The sequence below is a fragment of the Phaethon aethereus genome, assembly GCF_964289735.1.
Source record: "Phaethon aethereus genome assembly, chromosome: 34".
Taxonomy (NCBI): Eukaryota; Metazoa; Chordata; class Aves; order Phaethontiformes; family Phaethontidae; genus Phaethon; species Phaethon aethereus.
The window spans coordinates 242850-263892 of NC_138610.1; the positions used below are offsets into that span (position 1 = coordinate 242850).

Consider the following 21043-nt stretch of genomic DNA (forward strand, 5'->3'; position numbering starts at 1 on the left):
ATTGGGCAATTAATGGGGTAATTAATTGGGCAATTAGGGGCCAAAAAGTGGTTAATGGGGGCAATTAGGGAGATAATTAAGGGTTAATGCGGTAATTAATGCAGAGGGAGGGGTGAATGAGGTAATTAAAGGGGTGGGCGGGGTTATTAAGGGGCAATTAGAGGTAATTAAGGGGCCTAGGGGGGTAATTAGGGGTAATTAGGGTAACGGGGTTGACCTGGTGTCGCTGAGGGGGCTGTTACCCCCCACCCGGGGCCCGATGCACCCAACGGGGCCCGATCCACCCCCCACCCACCCAAAGGGCCCGATCCACCCTACAAGGCCTGATGGCACCCTACGGGGCCCGATCCACCTCCCACCCACCCAAAGGACCCAATGGCACCCAACGGGGCCCGATCCACCTCCCACCCACCCAAAGGGCCCGATGGCACCCAACGGGGCCCGATCCACCTCCTACCCACCCAAAGGGCCCGATGGCACCCAACGGGGCCCGATCCACCTCCCACCCACCCAAAGGGCCCGATGGCACCCAACGGGGCCCAATCCCCCCTGTGGGGCCCGATCCACCCCCCACCCATCCAAAGGACCCAATGGCACCCAACGGGGCCCGATCCACCTCCTACGCACCCAAAGGGCCCAATGGCACCCTACGGGGCCCAATCCCCCCTGTGGGGCCCGATCGACCCCCCACCCACCCAAAGGACCCAATGGCACCCAACGGGGCCCAATCCACCTCCTACCCACCCAAAGGGCTCAATGGCACCCTACGGGGCCCAATCCCCCCTGTGGGGCCCGATCCACCCCTCACCCACCCAAAGGGCCCGATGCACCCAACGGGACCCGATCCACCTCCTACCCACCCAAAGGGCCCAATGACACCTTATGGGGCCTGATCCACCTCCTGCCCACCCAAAGGACCCAATGGCACCCTATGGGGCCCGATCCACCTCCTGCCCACCCAAAGGACCCAATGGCACCCAACGGGGCCCGATCCACCTCCTACCCACCCAAAGGGCCCGATGGCACCCAACGGGGCCCGATCCACCTCCCACCCACCCAAAGGGCCCGATGGCACCCAACGGGGCCCGATCCACCTCCTACGCACCCAAAGGGCCCGATGGCACCCAACGGGGCCCGATCCACCTCCCACCCACCCAAAGGGCCCGATGGCACCCAACGGGGCCCGATCCACCTCCTACGCACCCAAAGGGCCCGATGGCACCCAACGGGGCCCGATCCACCTCCCACCCACCCAAAGGGCCCGATGGCACCCAACGGGGCCCGATCCACCTCCTACGCACCCAAAGGGCCCAATGGCACCCTACGGGGCCCAATCCCCCCTGTGGGGCCCGATCCACCCCCCACCCACCCAAAGGGCCCGATGCACCCAACGGGACCCGATCCACCTCCTACCCACCCAAAGGGCCCAATGACACCTTATGGGGCCTGATCCACCTCCTGCCCACCCAAAGGACCCAATGGCACCCTATGGGGCCCGATCCACCTCCTGCCCACCCAAAGGGCCCAATGGCATCCAATGGGGCCCGATCCCCCCTGTGGGGCCCGATCCAACCCCCACCCACCCAAAGGGCCCAATGGCACCCTATGGGGCCCGATCCCCCCTGTGGGGCCCGATCCAACCCCCACCCACCCAAAGGGCCCAATGGCACCCTATGGGGCCCGATCCCCCCTAGGGGGCCCGATCCCCTCCCGCCCCCCCCCGGGGCCCACTGGCACCCCGGGCCCCGCTGGCACCCGGGCCCCCCCGCGGCCGAGCACCCACCTGGCCGGGCGGGAAGTTGTGCAGCAGCTGCCGGATGTTGTTGCTGTACTGGCGGTGCCAGTGCCGACACGCCCAGGCCACGCAGTCGGGCCAGGCCCGCGGGCGCTCGCCCACCAGGCTGCGCTGCACCGCCTCCAGCACCTCCAGCGGCTGGGTGCCCGCCAGGCGCAGGGTGCGCTCCACGAAGCGCGGGTCCCTGCGGGAGGGCGAGAGGGTGAGGGGGCGGGGGGGACACGGGATGGGTGCCGTACAGGGTGGGTGCCAGGCACGGGGTCGTATGGGTGCCAGGCAGGGGGGTATATGGGTGCCAGGCAGGGTGGGTGCCACACAGGGAGGCGTATGGGTGCCATGCAGGGGGGTATATGGGTGCCAGGCAGGGTGGCACATGGGTGCCAGGCAGGGTGGGTGCCATACAGGGGGGTATATGGGTGCCATGCAGGGGGGTGTATGGGTGCCAGGCAGGGTGGGTGCCAGGCAGGGAGTCGTATGGGTGCCATGCAGGGGGGTATATGGGTGCCAGGCAGAGTGGGTGCCACACAGGGAGTCATATGGATGCCATGCAGGGGGGTATATGGGTGCCAGGCAGGGTGGTACATGGGTGCCAGGCAAGGTGGGTGCCACACAGGGAGTCGTATGGGTGCCATGCAGGGGGGCATATGGGTGCCAGGCAGAGTGGGTGCCACACAGGGAGTCATATGGATGCCATGCAGGGGGGTATATGGGTGCCAGGCAGGGTGGTACATGGGTGCCAGGCAAGGTGGGTGCCACACAGGGAGTCGTATGGGTGCCATACAGGGGGGTATATGGGTGCCAGGCAGGTTGCGTGCCACACAGGGAGTCGTATGGGTGCCATACAGGGGGGTATATGGGTGCCATGCCGGGGGCTATAGGGGTGCCATGCTATAGGGGCGCGATGCCAGGGGCTATAGGGACGCCATGCCGGGGGCTATATGGGTGCCATGCAAGGGGGCTATACGGGTGCCATGCAAGGGGGCTATAGGGGCGCAATACTGGGGGCTATAGGGGCGCAATACTGGGGGCTATAGGGGCACGATGCCGGGGGCTATATGGGTGCCATGCAAGGGGGCTATATGGGTGCCATGCCGGGGGCTATAGGGGCGCCACGCAGAGCGGCCGCCACGCCCCGGGGGTTATATGGGTGCCATACAAAAAGCTCTAGGGGTGCCACGGGGGGGTGCCACGCAGGGGGCTACAGGGGTGGCAGGCAGGGCGGGTGCCACGCGGCGGGGGTGGTGGGTGCCCCCCGGCCCCCCCCGACACCCACGTCAGGTACTGGTTGACGTTCTCCGCCGGCTGCTTGAAGAGACCCTCGAACTCGTCACGCGCCCACTGCGGAGGAGGGGCTGTCAGGGGGGGACCCCAGCCTCCAGGACACCCCCACGGGGGACCCAGACGGGCAGGAGACCCTATAGAAGGGACCCGGGCATCTGGGAGACCCTATAGAAGGAACCCAAGCAACCCAGCCACCTAAAACACCCTATAGAAACACCCTATAAGGGAAACCCAAACACCCAGGAGAACCTATAGAAGGGGCCCAGGCATCCAGGGCACTCTATAGAAGTGGCGCAGGAGTCCGGGGCGCCCTATAGAAGGGACCCAGGCATCTGGGACACCCTATAGAAGGGACCCAAGCATCCAAGCCACCTAAAAGACCCCACAGAAACACCCTATAAAAGGAACCCAAACATCCAGGAGAAGGTATAGAAGGGGCCCAGGCATCCAGTGCACCCTATAGAAGGGACTCAGGCATCCAGGAAACCCTATGGAAGGGACTGAGGCATCCAGGAGACCCTATAGAAGGGACCCAAGCAACCCAGCCACCTAAAACACCCCATAGAAACACCCTATAAAAGGAACCCAAACATCCAGGAGAAGGTATAGAAGGGGCCCAGGCATCCAGTGCACCCTATAGAAGGGACTCAGGCATCCAGGAAACCCTATGGAAGGGACTGAGGCATCCAGGAGACCCTATAGAAGGGACCCAAGCAACCCAGCCACCTAAAACACCCCATAGAAACACCCTATAAAAGGAACCCAAACACCCAAGAGAACCTATAGAAGGAGCCCAGGAGTCCGGGGCACCCTACAGAAGGGGCCCAGGCATCCGGGGCACCCTATAGAAGGGGCGCAGGCATCCGGGGCACCCTATAGAAGGCGCCCAGGCCCTTAAAGCACCCCGCCGGGGGAAGCCCAGACCGCTTGCCGAAGGAAGCCACAGCACGGGGCGAGCCCGCCGGAGGGCCCCGGGCAGCCGTCCCCTATAGGAGGGGGGCACGCGGCCGCTATAGGGTTACCTGGAGGGTGTGCTCGATGGCGTTGGGGAAGTTCTTGAGGGTGCAGATGGGGATGGCCTTCTCGGGGGGGTCCTGGCTGGAGCTATAGGACTCGCTGAGGAAGGGGATCACCACCTGCACGTTCCCCTTCGTCCCCAGCGTTCCCGACTCCAGCAGCGGCTTCCGGTAGTAAACGCAGCGCCGGTCCATATAGAGCCCTTAAAGGCGACGGGCCCGGCGGTTAGGGGTTAGGCGGGTGGGAGTACGGAGGCCTATGGGGGGGGCGGAGGCCAGGGGGGAGCCCTGGAGGGGGGGTTTGGGGCGCTCTGAGGTGCCTAGAGAAGCCCCGGGGGTCCCTATAGCGTTTCTGGGGGTCCCCTATAGCGTTTCTGGGGGTTCCTATAGCACAACTGAGAGTCTCTGTAGCATTCCTGGGGGTACATATAGGATTTCTAAGCTTACTTGCAGCATCCCTATAGCACTCCTGAAAACACCCACGGCATTCCGGGGGTCCCTATAGCACAGCCAAGCTCCCTATAGTGTTCCTGTGGGTATGTATAGCATTCCTGGGGGGACCTACAACATCCCTATAGCACTCCTGAAAGCACCTACAGCATTCCGAGGGTCCCTGTAGCACACCCATGGGTCCCTATGGCGTTTCTGTGGGTACGTATAGCATTTCGGGGGGATACCTACAACATCCCTATAGCACCCCTGGAAGCACCTCCAGCATTCCGAGGGTCCCTATAGCGTTGCTGTGGGTACATATAGCATTTCAGGGGGGAACTACAACATCTCTATAGCACCCCTGAAAGCACCTACGGCATTATGGGGGTCCCTATAGCATTCCTGTGGGTACGTATAGCATTTCGGGGGGGACCTACAGCATCCCTACAGCAGCCCTAAAGCACCCATAGTATTCCTGGGGTTCCTATAGCACACCCACAGCACCGCTAGGCATACCTATAGCAGTGCTCAAGAGTCCCTATAGCATTTTTGGGGGTACTCACGGCATCCCTATAGAACCCCAGGGGTCCCTAGAGCACCTCGGGGGCCCTGGAGGACGCCCACGGGTCCCTACAACGTCCCTATAGCACCCGTAGAGGTCCCTATAGCACCCCTATACCACTCCAAAGACTCTCCCCAGCACCCCAAGGACCCCCCAGAGCACCCAGAAATCCCCTATGGCACCCCACACCCCCCTGAAGACCCTCTATAGCCCCCCCCAACCCCCCTGGAGCACCCAAACGATGCCCTATAGCACCCCAAGGACCACTCCCCAGCACCCTGAAGACACCCAACGCCCCCCCAAACACCCCCCATAGCACCCCTATAGCACCCAAACGACACCCTACAGCACCCCATAGACCATCCCACACCCCTCTGAAGACCCCCACACAACCCAAACGACACCCTATGACACCCCAAGGAACTCCCCCCCCCCCAAGCACCGCGAAGACTCCCTATAGCTTCCCCCCCCCGCCCCGAACACCCAAAACGACGCCCTACAGCGCCCTATAGCACCCTATAGCACCCCGAGGACCCCCCGGGCGCTCACGGGCGTCCACGTTGTCCAGGGCGTTGGCGACGCCATCCAGGGCCTCGAAGAAGTCGTCGTCGTAGACGCGCTCGGTGTCGGGGCCGACGCGGTCGGGGCGGCTGCTGACGCGCAGCGCCGGGTTCATCTCCCGCACCGCCGCCGCCGCCCGCTCCGACTTCAGTTTCTGGGGGGGGGGGGGGGGAGGAGCCACGTGCCGTAAGCCCCGCCCATCGCGGCCCCGCCCTCGTACGCCCCGCCCCTTCGCGCCTCTCCCGCACCGCCGAAACGTCGAGGCGACCAGACCGTTGACGTTGGCCGACTCGACGATGACGTCTCGACGGGTCGTTGGCCTCCACAGACTCCACCCTCCGGACTCCGCCCACTCGTCCTCTACCCCATAGGCTCCTCCCCTGAAGCCCCGCCCCTTTTGGACCCACCCGCTGAAGTCCCACCCCTCCGCGCCTCTCCCAATCCAAGAAAGCCTCGAGGCAACCGGAGCCTTGACGTTGGCCAACCCGCCGGCAGCGTCTTGACGACAGTTCCCACCCCATAAACTCCGCCCCCTGAGACCCTGCCCCGCCCCGGCTCCGCCCACTCACCCTCCACCCCCGCAGACTCCTCCCCCTTCAGCTTTAGGCCCCTCCCACCCCGAGACCACGTGACCACCGGCGGCCGCCAACTCTGCGTCGGCCAACCCTACAGCAGTTTTCGCCCCGGAGACTCCACCCCTTGAAGCCCCGCCCCTCGAAGCTCCACCCACTCAACCCCACAGGCTCCTCCCCCTTTAGCCACACCCGCTCAGGCCCCTCCCGCTGCCGGCAACACATCCGACCCCCCGCGCTCGCCTCGACGTCGGCCATCTTGACGGCGCTTCCCGCCCCGTAGCCCCCCCGCCCCATCGAGGCTCCACCCACTCCCCCCATAAGCTCCTCCCCCTTTAGCCCCGCCCCCTCACCGTGACGTCCCAGGGCCGGAAGAGGAACTGGCGGTTGAGGTTGGACTTCTCGATGGTGTCCATGTCGGTGACGGTGACGCAGCCCTCGGGGCCGCAGCCCAGGCCCACCATGGCGAAGTTCTTCAGCAGCTCGCAGCCGATGGCCCCCGCCCCCACCTGCGCGCGGCGACGCGCTGGGCGACGCGCTGGGCGACGCGGCCCCGGGCGGCTCCGGATGGGGGGGGGGAGGAGGAACGGGGACCCTCGGAGCCGCCAGCGGGGACGCGCGGGGACATCGGGGGGACGCTTGGATGGCCCATGGGGACGTGCGGGGACGCTTGGATCGCCCACGGGGACACGGGGGGACATCGCGGGGACACTTGGGTCACCCACGGGGACACGGGGGGACAGCGCAGGGACACTTGGATGGCCCACGGGGACACGCGAAGACATCGGGGGGACATCAGGGGGACACTTGGGTCACCCACTGGGACACGCGGGGACACGGGGGGACATTGGGGGGACACACGGGGACACAGGGGGACATCAGGGGGACATCAGGGGGACACTTGGATCGCCCACGGGGACACGCGGGGACACGGGGGGACATTGGGGGGGACACACGGGGACACGGGGGGACATCGGGGGGACACTTGGATCGCCCACGGGGACACGCAGGGACACGGGGGGACATCGGGGGGACCCACGGGGACATGGGGGGACAGCGGTAGGACCTGCGGGGACACTTGGATGGCCCCCGGGGACACTCAGGGACGGTCTGGGGATGCGCGGGGACATCGGGGGGACACGCGGGGACACTCAGATCACCCACGGGGACACGCGGGGACATGGGGGGACACTTGGATGGCCCCCGGGGACACTCAGGGACAGTCTGGGGATGCGCGGGAACATCAGGGGGACACGTGGGGACACTTGGATCACCCCCGGGGACACTTGGATAACCCATGGGGACACTCGGGGACATTGGGGGGACAAGTGGGGACACTTGGATCACCCATGGGGACACTTGGAGGACCCATGAAGACACTTGGGGACAGGGAGGGGACACTTGGGAACATGGGAGGGGACACTTGGGGACGGGGAGGGGACACTTGGGGACATGGGAGGGGACACGTGGGACACTTGGGGACATGGGAGGGGACACTTGGGGACATGGGAGGGGACACTTGGAGGATCCATGGGGCACTTGGAGACAGGGAGGGGACACTTGGGGACCCATGAAGACCCTTGGGGACAGGGAGGGGACACTTGGGGACCCATGAAGACCCTTGGGGACAGGGAGGGACGGGGAGGGGACATGTGGGGACACTGACCACGAAGTACTTCTGGGCGCCCAACTTGGCCTGCAGCTCCGCCCCGAACACCGCGATCTGCCCGTCGTAGCGGCTGTTGCGCTGCGGACGAGGCGGCGCGTCACCGGGCCACGCCCACCCACGGGCGTCCTCCAGAAGACGCCCACACATGGGTGGCCACTGGCCAACACCCACCCCAAGGAGATGCCCACCCATGGTTGTTGCTTGGCCAACACCCATCCCAAGGAGATGCCCATCCATGGGTGTCCTCAAGAAGATGCCCACCCATGGGTGCTCTGTAGCCAACACCCACCCCAAGAAGCCCATCCATGGGTGCCCGATGGCCAACACCCATGCCAAGGAGATGCCCACCCATGGTTGTTGCTTGGCCAAAGCCCACCTCAAGAAGATGCCCACCCATGGGTGCTCTGTGGCCAACACCCACCCCAAGGAGATGCCCACCTGTGGGTGCCCGGTGGCCAACAGCCACCACAAGGAGATGCCCACCCATGGTTGTTGCTTGGCCAACACCCACCCATAGGAGATGCCCACCCATGGGTGTCCTCAAGAAGATGCCCACCCATGGGTGCCCGGTGGCCAACACCCACCCCAAGGAGATGCCCACCCATGGGTGTCCTCGAGAAGATGCCCACCCATGGGTGCTCTGTAGCCAACACCCACCCCAAGAAGCCCATCCATGGGTGCTCGATGGCCAACACCCATGCCAAGGAGATGCCCACCCATGGTTGTTGCTTGGCCAAAGCCCACCTCAAGGAGATGCCCACCCATGGGTGTCCTCAAGAAGATGCCCACCCATGGGTGCCCGGTGGCCAACACCCACCCCAAGGAGATGCCCACCCATGGGTGTCCTCAAGAAGATGCCCACCCATGGGTGCCCTAGAAGAAAAGCCCACCCCGAGGAGACGCCCACCCATGGGTGACCCCAAGAAGGCGGCCAACCACGAGCGATGTCGAGAACACGCCCGACTCAAGGGCGTTCTCCAGTAGACGTCCCCCGACCACCCCCTCCCCCCCCAGAGCAGACACCCCCCATGGGTGCCGCCCACCCCTGGGTGCTCACCGGGCGACACTGCTCCTCCGTCAGCACCGTCTCCTTGTTCTCCTCGGGGAGACACTCCAAGGCGTCGAAGTAGAGCCACTGGGTGATGGGCGTGAACTTCCCCGACACCGCCTGCGCCACAGGTCGCGTTAGGCCACCCAACGCCCACGGGGGCACCCGAGGGCCGCGGGGGCACCCGAGGGGGCCGGTACCTTCATGACCTCCTGGGCCGCCAAGCCCCCGATGAAGGCGTCGACGGGTGCCAGGTCGCCGGTGGCCTGGAAGGCCAGTTCCCGCAGCAGCTCCTCGTCCAGCTCCGCTCCCGGCGCCACCTCTCGGGTCAAGGCCACCACCTCGGCCGCGTCGCCCTGGGGACGCGGAGGCGCGACGCTGGGGACGCCCCTGGCGGCTGCCGGGGCGCCCAACGGCGGCCGTGCCGCGGTGGGCGGCCATGTTGGGGTGGGACCGGGTGGCCTCCGTGTCCCCAAGGTCACCAAAGAGGGCTGGGGCCACAGTGGGTGGCCATGTTGGTGGAGAACCTGGTGGCCTCTGTGTCCCTAAGGTCCCCAACACCTTGAGGTCCCCAAAGAGGGCTGGGGCCATGGTGGGCGGCCATGTTGGCGCAGGACCTGGTGGCCTCCATGTCCCCAAGGTCCCCAAAGAGGGCTGGGGGATGGTGGGGGGCCATGTTGGCGCAGGACCTGGTGGCCTCCGTGTCCCCAAGGTCCCCAACACCTCGAGGTCCCCAAACAGGGCTGGGGCCATGGTGGGCGGCCATGTTGGCACAGGACCTGGTGGCCACTGTGTCCCCAAGGTCCCCAAAGAGGGCTGGGGCCACGGTGGGCGGCCATGTTGGTGGAGAACCTGGTGGCCTCCGTGTCCCCAAGGTCCCCAAAGAGGGCTGGGGCCATAGTGGGCGGCCATGTTGGCACAGGACCTGGTGGCCTCCGTGTCCCCAAGGTCCCCAAAGAGGGCTGGGGCCATGGTGGGCGGCCATGTTGGCGCAGGACCTGGTGGCCTCCGTGTCCCCAAGGTCCCCAAAGAGGGCTGGGGGATGGTGGGGGGCCATGCTGGCGCAGGACCTGGTGGCTTCCGTGTCCCCAAGGTCCCCAACACCTCGAGGTCCCCAAACAGGGCTGGGGCCATGGTGGGCGGCCATGTTTGCGCAGGACCTGGTGGCCACTGTGTCCCCAAGGTCCCCAAAGAGGGCTGGGGCCACGGTGGGCGGCCATGTTGGCGCAGGACCTGGTGGCCTCCATGTCCCCAAGGTCCCCAAAGAGGGCTGGGGCCGTGGTGGGCGGCCATGTTGGCACAGGACTTGGTGGCTTCCGTGTCCCCCAGGTCCCCGATGTCCCCAAGGTCGCCGACGTCCCCACCTGGTGGCGTGGCCGAGGCGGGCGGCCATGTTGGCGTATGAAGCGGTGCAGGGCCTGCCAGCCCCAGTGCATGATGGGGGGTCTCTCGGCCTTCCCGAAGTCGGTGATCATCAGCTCCGGCTCCACCAGCGCCTCCCGCAGCCGCTTCTGGGGACGGAGCGGGGACGGGTGAGCACCCAGTGCCTCCCAGTGCCCCCCAGTTCCCTCCCAGCGCCCCCCAATGACCTCCTGACACCCCCCAGTACCTCCCAGTGCTCCCCAGTATCTGGCAGCACTCTCCCAGTGCCCCCCAGGTCCCTCCCAAACACCTCCCAGTCCCCCCCAAGTATCTCCCAGTGCCTCCCAATAACGTCCCAGCACTTCCCAGTCTTGTGCCAGTACCCCATAACCACCTCCCAGTGCCCCCCAGTTCCTCCTAACCCACCCCTAGTGCCTCCCAGTGCTCCCCAGTTTGTCCCCAGTCCCTCCCAGTGCCCCCCAGTCCCTCCTAATGCACCCCTAGAGCCTCCCAGTGCCCCCCAGTCCCTCCTAACCCACCCCTAGTGCCTCCCAGTGCTCCCCAGTCTGCCCCTAATCCCACCCAGTGCCCCCCAACCTGTCTCCAGTCCCTCCCAGTGCCTCCTAATCCACCCCCAGTCCCCCCACTCCCCTCCCAGCTCCCCCCAGTCTGCCCCCAGTCCCTCCCAGCAACCCCCAGTCCCCTCCCAACCTGTCTCCAGTCCCCACCGGCACCGCTCGCTCCCTCCCAGTCCCCTCCCAGTGCCTCCCAGTGCCACTCACGAAGCGGATGTGCTTGGGCATCTTGACCTGGGTGACGATCCCCCCCCTCACATAGTCCCCGAACCCACTGGTGTCCCCGATGCTGAAGGTGTAGGGCCCTGGGGGGAGGGGCTGTCACCGAGGGACCCCGACCCCCGGGGGACCCCACGGGGACCCCGGCGGCTGGGGAGACCCCCTAGAAGGGACCCAGGCGGGGGGGACCCTATAGAAGGGACCCAGGCATCCCGGGCACCCTACAGAAAGCAGCCAGGCATCCGGAACCTCCCCCAGCAGGCACCCAGTACACCCTATGGAAGACCCTCAGCTGTGCAGGAACCCCTATAGAGGCACCCAGGGCACCCCATAGAAAGCCCCCAGCTGTCCAGGAGCCCCTATAGAAGCAACCAGGGCATCCTATGGAAGGCCCCCAGCTGTCCAGGAGCCCCTACAGAGGCCTCCACGTGCCCAGGGCACCCTACAGAAGGCACCCAGCCATCAGGAACCTCTCCCAGCAGGCACCCAGCGCACCCTATGGAAGACCCTCAGGAACCCCTATAGAGGCACCCAGGGGCCCCGGGCACCCTATAGAAGTCCCCTGCTGCCTAGGGTACCCTATAGACGCACCCAGGCGTCCCAGGCACCCTACAGAAGGCACCCAGCCATGGGGAACCTCCCCCAGCAGGCACCCAGGGCACCCTACGGAAAGCCCCCCGGGCACCCTATAGGGGCGGGCGGCCACGCGGGAGCCCCTATAGGGGCGGGGGCGGGCTCACCGAGGACGCGGATCTCGAGGGGGCCGCAGCCGTTCAGCTCCTCCATCCCCTCCACCTCGGCGAAGGTGACGAAGTCGCCCGTCTCGAAGCCGTGCCGCGCCTCGTCCAGGCACGTCACCTCCCCCGGGCACCCCTGGGTGGGGAGGGGGGGGAGAAGGACGCGCGGTAGCGGGGGGGGCGTCGAGGGTGGCCGGGTGACGCCCGCCGCCCCCCCCGGAGTGCGGCGGTACCTTGGTCACCATGGAAACCATGGCGCTGAGCGGCTGCTCCCCGTTGGCGTCCGTCACCACCATGTCATCCCCGAAGTCGCAGAAAAGCTGCCTAAAATGGGGGGGGGGGGGTCGGGGGGGGGTCAGGGGGGGGACCCCGGCGCCTGGCAGACCCTATGGAAGGGACCCCGGCATCCGGGACACCCTATAGAATGAACGCACGCATCCGAGACACCCTATAGAAAGCATCCAGGCATCTGGGACACCCTATAAAAAGGACCCAGGCATCCGGGACACCCTATAGAAAGCACCCCGAGATCTAGAAGATCTTATAGAAGGACTCCAGGAGTCTAAAACAGCTTATAGAAAATATACAGACACCCAAATCATTCTATATAAAAGACCCAATAATCTAAAACATCTTATAAAAACACCAACATACACAAAACACCCTATAGAAAGCACAGCAGCATATAACACATCGTACAAAAAGAACCCAAACATACATATACAACACCCTATACAAAGAACCTAGGCATCTCTGACAGCCTATAGAAAGCCTACAGGCATCGGGGACACCCTATAGAAGGGACCCAGAAGTCTGGGACGCGTTATAGAACAGACCCAGGCATGCACGACACCCCCTTATAAAGGACGCGGGCATCCAGAACCCCCTATAGAAATGAGTCAGACATCTACAACACCCTATAAAAGGAACCCACGTACCCAGATTATCCTACAGAAAGCATGCAGGCATGCGGTAGACCCTATAGAAAAGACCCAGATGCCCACAGCATCCTACCAAAGGCATGCAAGCATGCGGGAGACCCTATAGAAGGGACCCAGGTGCCTGGGACACCCTATAGATGGGACCCAGGCATCTGGCACATGCCCTTGTAAAGGACCCAGGCACCCAGGACACCCTATAGAAGGGACCCAGGTGCCCAAGACACCCTATAGATGGGACCCAGGCATCTGGCACATGCCCTTGTAAAGGACCCAGGCACCCAGGACACCCTATAGAAGGGACCCAGGTGCCCAAGACACCCTATAGATGGGACCCAGGCATCTGGCACATGCCCTTGTAAAGGACCCAGGCACCCAGGACACCCTATAGAAGGGACCCAGGTGCCCAAGACACCCTATAGAAGAGACCCAGACGCCCAGAGCATCCCACAGAAGGCCTGCATGCATGCAGCAGACCCTATAGAAAGGACCCGGGTGCCCGGGAGACCCTATAGAAGGGACACAGGCGTCCGGCTCACCCGAAAAGCCCGCGGGTGTCAGCCACCACCAGCTTGATGCCGTGGCTGTGGCAGAAGTCCCCGACCCAGAGCTGTTCCTCCAACGACGAATTGGTCAACACCACCACCTATAGAAACCACCACCGGCCGGCTGTCACCCGGAGCAGGGACAGGCGGACGGACGCGGGACGGACAGACGGGAGGCGGTGGCAGGCGAGCGACCCCCGCGTGGAGGCTTGGGGGAAGGATTTGAGGGGTACAGGCGGCCACCGAGGGACAAGGAGCCGCCGAGAGCTACAGGCGGACGCACAACCGGACGGACAGAGGGAGACCGAACGGCACGGGAGACCCTCAGACCCAGAAATTAGGGGGTACAGTGGGTGCTGGGGGGTACAGGCGGCCACGGAGACACGAGGTGCCATGTAAAGGTACAGTCGGATACACAACCAGACGGACAGACAGATGGGTAAAGGCACGTGGTGACAATCAGATGCAGAAACGGGGTGGTACAGGAGGTCCTGAGTGGGAAAAGGGGGTCCTGAGCGGGTACAGGCGGCCACGGAGACACCAGGAACTACAGAGAGGTACAGGCAGACGCACAACTGGACGCACAGACGGACGCAGAAAGGCACAGAAGACACTCAGACCCAGAAAACAGGGGGTACAGAGGGTGCCGTGTGGGTACAGTCGGCCACAGAGACATGAGCAGCCATGGAGACGTACAGCCGGACACACAACCAGCCAGACAACAGCGGGACGCAGACAAAACCAGCCCCAGGGATGGTTAGGGGGTGGCCAGTGCCGTGCTGGTGGCACAATCATCCCCAGGGAGGGGTACAGGCGGCTGTTGGGGGTACAGTCAGCCACCAAATTACAGCCAGTCTACGGGAGTACAGCCGGACACACGGACAAACGGTTGTGGGGAGGCCGCTGCTGCCCCAGGAAACACAACCGTCCCCGGGAAGGGGGGTACAGGCGGCTTCTGGGGGTACAACCGGCTGCAGAGGTTACAGTCGGCCCCGTGAAGAACAATCGGACGGCCAAATAAATGGCCCCGGAGTTGATTTCGGGGAAGAAAAGGGGGCACAGACGGCTGTAGAGGGGACAGGCAGCCGCAGGGGGGGACAGGCAGCCGCGGGGGGTGGGTACAGGCGGCCGCGGGTGTACCTGGAAGGGCGCGAGCAGGTCCTGGCTGAGGGGTTGGCGGGTGCTGGTGACGGCCACGTAGGCGTTGAGCTCGGCTAATCGCGGCAGCGTCGCCTCCGCCCGGTTCTGCCCCACGTCCTCCTCCCGCAGGTAGAACTTGGGGGGACACACACACAAAAAAGGGGGGGTCAGAGGGGAACCCCGCACCCCACAACACCCCCCAGCACCCCGCGAATCTGGGGGGGGGGGGTGTAGGGAAGCAAAGTGAGTATTTAAGGTCGGGGGGGGAATTTAGGCTCCTTAGGGGGGTATTTAAGGGCTTGGGGGGGTATTTATGGACCGGGGGGGTATTTAGCCCCTTTAGAGCAGTATTTAAGCCCCCCAGGGGGGGTATTTAGGGACCACAGGGAATATTTAAGGACTCAGGGGGGTATTTAACCCCCTTAAGAGATATTTAAGCGCTCGGGGGGGCGTATTTAAGCCCCTTAGAAGATATTTAAGGGCTCGGGGGGGTATTTAGGCTCCTTGGGGGGGTATTTAAGGACCAAGGGGGGTATTTAAGCCCCTTTAAAAAGCATTTAAGGACTGGGGGGGTATTTAGACTCTTTAAGGGGGTATTTAAGGCCCCTTAGGGGGGTATTTAAGGACCAAGGGAGTATTTAAGGGCTGGGGGGGGTGGTACGTACCCCAGGGGGGTATTTAAGGCCCATCGGGGACCCCGAACCACCCCACCAAACAAACGTGGGGGCTATTTACCCCCCCCCAGCAAATTAATTGCCCCGGGGGGGGGCATTTAGCTCCCCTGGGAAACCCAATCAACGCCCAGGGCACCCCCCCCCAGCGACTAATTACCCCGCAGGTTAATTAATTACCCCGTACCGTCCCCGAGAATGACGCCAGGGGGGTAATTACCCCGGGGGGGGCATTTAGCTCCCCTGGGGAATCCCATCACCCCCAAATAAACCCTTTAAAGGGACTAATTAGCCCCAGAAGTTAATTAATGACACCCCAGCTTAATTAATTACCCCCCAAAGAGCTCATTTAGCCCCTTATTTAGGTGTGTAATCAATTAATTATTGCTTAATATTATACAGTTATTAGTAATTATGTATTTGTTATTAAATTATTTGATTATTAATTAATTGGAAATTAATTAATTATCGCAGGGGGGTCATTAACTCTCATTCAGACTCCACGAGCCGACGAATCGCCTCGGGGAGGTGGGGGGTCCGCCGGGCGCGCCCCGAACCGCGCGCCAACACCCCCCCCCCCCCCGAAAACCCTTTCGCGCCCGCGATAATTAAGGGCAAGCGGCGCTAACGAGGCGGGGGGGGGTAATTAGCTCACCTGGGCCGCCAGGTCGGACCAGGCGGCGGGGTGGGGGTCGTGGAGGGTGACGGATTTGACCCCCCCCAGCACCAGGTTTTTGGCCACCTCCACCCCCAGCCCGCGCAGCCCCGACACCAGCACGTTCGACGTCTGCATCCGCTTCATCGCCTCGTGGCCCAGCACGTACCTGGGGGGCGGCCGGGGGGGTCAGGGGCCCCCCCAAATCCATACGGACCCCCCCCCAAATCCATAGGGACCCCCAGCTCCCCGGGGAGCGCCCCAAATCCCTAAGGAGCCCACCTACGGAGCTCCCGGGGACACCCCCCTCCAAAGCATCTATAGGACCCCCCCCAAGTCTATAGGGGCCACCAAAACCTATGGGAGCCCCCCAAGTCCATAAGGACCCCTCCCCAACACCCTGGGAGGGACCCAGGCATTCTGGGAGCCCCCCAAATCCCTAGTGACCCCCCAAGCGCCTATGGAGCACCCCCCCTCCAAACCTCTGGGAGGGACTCAGGCATCCCGGGAGACCCCCAAGTACCTACAGAGACCCCCCCCAAGTCCATAAGGGCCCTCCGAAACCTGTGGGTGGGTCCCAGGCATCCTGGAGCCCCCAAATCTATAGCAACACCTCTCAAGCCCCTATAGAAAGCTCCCCCCAAGTCCATAGGGGCCACCCTAAATCCATAGGGGTCCCCCCAAACCCTTGGGAGCCCCGAAATCCATAGCAACCGCCCCCCGAGCACCTATGGAGCCCCCCCAGTCCCTACAACCCCCGCCCAAGTCCATAGGCCCCCCCAATTCCAAAGGAGCCCCCCAAACCCCCTGTATGAGACCCAGGCATCCTGGGAGCCCCCAAATCCATAGTGACCCCCCGCCAAGCCCCTATAGAGCCCCCCAAACCCTTGGGAGCCCCCAAATCCATAGCAACCGCCCCCGACCACCTATGGAGCCCCCCACTCCAAGTCCATAGGGGCCCCCAAATCCACAGCAAATACCCCCTGAGCACCTATGGAGCCCCCCCAAACCCCTGGGAGCCCCCCAAGGCCTACAACGCCCCCCAAATCCCTAGGTCCCTCCTAATTCCATAGGAGCCCCCCAAAACCCCTGTGTGAGACCCAGAAATCCTGGGAGCCCCCAAATCCATAGCGACCCCCTGCCAAGCCCCTATAGAGCCCCCCTCCCAGTCCATATGGGCCCCCCCAAACCCTTGGGAGCCCCCAAATCCATAGCAACCACCCCCCAAACACCTATGGAGCCCCCCAAACCCTGGGAGCCCCCCAAGCACCTAGAGAGCCCCCTCCCCAAGTCCATAGGGGCCCCCCCCAACCCCTTTGCAGCCCCCAAATCCATACCAAACACCCCCCGACCACCTATGGAGTCCCCCACCCAAGTCCATAGCGGCCCCTCAAACCCTTGGGAGCCCCCAAATCCATAGCAACCGCCCCCCGAGCACCTATGGAGCCCCCCCAAACCCCTGGGAGCCCTCCAAGCCCCTACAGAGCCCCCCCCCAAGTCCATAGGGCCCCCCCAGGTCTATAGGGTCCCCCCAAGTCCATAGGGGCCCCCGGGCACGCACAGCTGGCGGGAGTAGAGCCCCTCGTCGATCTCGGCCTCGCCCCCGTTCCTGGCCATGCCCTGCGGCGACGCGGTGATCTCAGCGCGGTGACCTCAGCGCGGGGACGCCACCCGTGCGGGGGCGGCGGGGCAGGGAGTGGGACACGAGGCGGGTGACAGTGGGTGACACCCCCATTGCAGGGGCGGGGGGGGCCTCTGGGCGCCTCAGGAGGGGACAGTGAGGACCGAGGGGGACACGTGTCACCCCTCAGGACCCGCAGGGATGCCGGGTGACAGCGGGTGACAGCGGGTGACACTGGGTGACGCCCCCGTTGGCAAGGGTGGTGCTGAGCATCAGGGAGGGGACAACGAGACCAGGGGGTGACAGGGACCCTGGGGGGTGACAGGGACCCCCAGAGGGTGACAGAGAACCCCAGGGAGGGTGACAGGGACACCCAGGGACGGCGACAGGGATCCTCAGGGGGTGACAGGGACCCTGGTGGGGGGGGCGACTGGGACCCCGGGGGGGGGCGTGATAGGGACCCTCAGGGGGTGACAGGGACCCTGGGGGGGGGTGACTGGGACCCCGGGGGGGGGGGTGACAGGGACCCTGGGGGGGGGGTGACAGGGACCCCGGGGGGGGGGTGACTGGGACCCTCAAGGGGTGACTGGGACCCCGGGGGGGGGGTGACAGGGACCCTGGGGGGGTGACTGGGACCCTGGGGGGGGGGGTGACAGGGACCCTGGGGGGGGGGGTGACAGGGACCCCGGGGGGGGGGTGACTGGGACCCTCAAGGGGTGACTGGGACCCCGGGGGGGGGGTGACAGGGACCCTGGGGGGGGTGACTGGGACCCCGGGGGGGGTGTGACTGGGACCCCGGGGGAGGGGGGGTGACAGGGACCCTCAGGGGGTGACAGGGAACCTGGGGGGGGTGACTGGGACCCCGGGGGGCGGGGTGATAGGGACCCTCAGGGGGTGACAGGGACCCCTGGGGGGGGTGACTGGGACCCCGGGGGGGGGGTGACAGGGACCTCGGGGGGGGGGTGACAGGGACCCTCAAGGGGTGACTGGGACCCCGGGGGGGGGGGGTGACAGGGACCGCCGGGTGACACTCACGTTGGTGGGGGTGACGCTGGGGGGGACGGCGGGGGCGGGGGCGCGGCTGGAGCCCGTCAGTGGCTCGGACCCGGAGACGCGGCGCTTCTTCGACAGCGGGGAGCTGGACATCTGCGGGGTCACAGGTCAGAGGTCAGCGGGGGACACGGCGGGGGACAGCGGGAGGGACGCAGGGCGACGCTGGGGGGGAAGGCGGGGCGACAGCGGGGGACACCGAGGGCGGTGGGTGACGCACGGGGCGGCGGCGGGGGACGCGCAGCGGCACCCGGTGACACCAGGAGGGGCAGTGGGTGACAGCGGGTGACACCGGGGTGACGTGGGGCGGCAGCGGGTGACGCACGGGGTGGCACTGAGGGCCCATGGTTGTGCCGGTGGCACCAGGGACAGAGAGGGTGATGCTGGGGGACACCAGGTGACACCAGGGGATGGAGAGTGACACCAAGGGACACTGGGGGTGACACCAGGGGATGTAGGGTGACACCAAGGGACACCAGGGGGGATGGAGGATGACACCAAGGGACACTGGGGGTGACACCGGGTGACACCACGGGATGAAGGGTGACACCAAGGGACACTGGGGGGGACACCAGGGGATGGACAGTAACACCAGGGGACACCGGGGGACACACTGGGTGACACTGGGTGACACCGGGGGATGGAGAATGACACCAGAGGACACCGGGTGACACTAGGGATGGAAAGGGACACCAGCGGATGGAGGGTGACACCAGTGGACCCCAGGGGGGACAGTGGGTGACACCAAGGGACACCGGGAACACACCGGGTGACACTGGGGGATGGAGGATGATACCAGTGGACCCCAGGGGGGACACCGGGTGACACCGGGGGATGGAGGGTGACACCAAGGGACACTGGGGGGACACCAGGGAATACTGGGGGGGACAGGAGGTGACATCAAGGGACACCAGGGGATGGAGGGTGACACCAGGGGACCCCAGGTGACACTGACCCCCCCCAAGTGACACCGGGCACCCAAGACAGCCCCCCCCCCAGCTTAATGGGGGGCGGGACTTCCCCACTGGCCCCGTTAATGAGGGGGGGTTCCTACTAACGAGGCTCTGAAAATATCCCCATTAATAACAAAAGTTCCTGTTAATGAGGGTCCTGCTGGGGGGTGCCATTAATAAGATAAGTTCCCCTTAACGAGGGTCTGGGGGGGGGGTCGTCATTAATGAGAGAAGTTCCTCTTAACGAGGATCCGGGGGGGTCCCCATCAATAAGAAAAGTTCCTTTTAACGAGGATCCTAAACAGGGATCCATTAATGAAAAAGGTTCCCATTAACGAGGGTCTCATGGGGAGGATCCTATTACTGCGAGGGTTCCTGCTACCGAGACCAGGTTCCCATTACCGGGGGAGGGGCTTCCGACTACCGGCGGTCCCGCGGGGGGGGGGGGGGTGGGGAGGGGGGCGAGTTCCCATTAACCGAGGCCAGTTTCCCATTACCAGGGTTCCCCAAGGGACACACACCCTCCCTTCCCCTCCCCCCCCGGCCTCCCCACAGGCCCAGAGCGGAGGGTTCCCACTAACCGGGGCGGGGTTCCCCCTAACCGGGGAGGGTTCCCACTAACCGGCGGGGGGTCCCCACCCCCCCGAGCCCCCCCCCCGCCCCCGGGCCCGGCCCCCCCGCACCAATGATGCTGTCCAGGCCCCGCCGCCGGGTCCCGCCCGCTCCGCTCGGCTCCTCCGCGACAAGATGGCGGCGGCGGCGGCTGCCCTCCACCGCCCCCTCCCTCCTCGCTCTCCGCCCCGCCTCCCGACCCCTCCTATTGGTCGCCGTCTCCCGGCGCCGCGCTCCCATTGGTTGTCGCCTCCCGCCACCGCCCGCCTCCTCCTCCCTTCCCCACCCCGCCGCAACTGACGCGCCGATCGGGGTGGGGCGCCCTGCGGCTGGCCACGCCCCCTTCGCCCCGCCGGGGCCCCGGATGGGCCGGCCACGCCCCCATGCGCGGGGAGGGCGTGGCCTCGTGACACAGCACGGCGCGCGCGGCCCCGACGGCGGCCGGGAGGGGACACGAGGCCTATAGCGGGGCTATAGGGCCCTATGGGCGGCCCGTAGCGGGCTGCGGGGGTCGATACGGGCCTATGAGGCAACACAGGGACCCGTGGAAGCCTATAGGTGCCTATGAGAGGATATAGGCGCCTATACGGTGCCCCTAGGGGATCGATAGGCGCCTATACGGCAATACAGAGGGTTTAGAAACATATAGGGAGCTTATGGGCGGACACAGGGACCTATAGGGGGTCCGGAGAGCCATAGAGGCCTATGGGAGGGGCTATAATGGGCCATGAGAGATCTGATGGGTGCTGTAAGGGCCTGTTGGGGCCTATAGGGGGACGTGGGTGGCCTGTGGGAGCCTATGGGGAATGTAGGTAGCTATGGGGCCCTATAGTGGACTATAAGGAACTACACGTGGCTATGGGGGGGGCTCGGGGGCTATTGGGACATATAGGGGTCTAGGGGGAGCTGGGGGTAGGGGCTTGTGGGGGGTATAGGGGGCATATGGGGCTATCGGGGATGTATGGGGCAGGGGGGGCTTATAGCGGGCTATGGGGAGCCTCGGAGGGCTATAGGGCCCTACAGGGTCTT

At 64.9% G+C, this 21043-nt stretch overlaps 1 protein-coding gene across 1 annotated transcript; it reads right to left on the bottom strand.

The window, feature by feature from the left end:
- Window positions 1–1635: 1635 nt before the first annotated feature.
- On the bottom strand, window positions 1636–18545 carry UBA1 (ubiquitin like modifier activating enzyme 1; the record flags this gene model as incomplete). The annotated part of the gene is made up of 17 exons (XM_082012257.1): window positions 1636–1979; window positions 3069–3133; window positions 4099–4295; window positions 5636–5801; window positions 6573–6728; window positions 7886–7966; window positions 8946–9056; window positions 9137–9292; window positions 10301–10447; window positions 11081–11178; window positions 11833–11965; window positions 12063–12153; window positions 13307–13413; window positions 14453–14587; window positions 15779–15947; window positions 17340–17398; window positions 18435–18545. The coding sequence occupies 17 exons, from the start codon at window positions 18543–18545 to the stop codon at window positions 1691–1693; spliced, it is 2271 nt and encodes a 756-aa protein (XP_081868383.1). The 3' UTR covers window positions 1636–1690.
- Between the last annotated feature and the right edge of the window lie 2498 nt (window positions 18546–21043).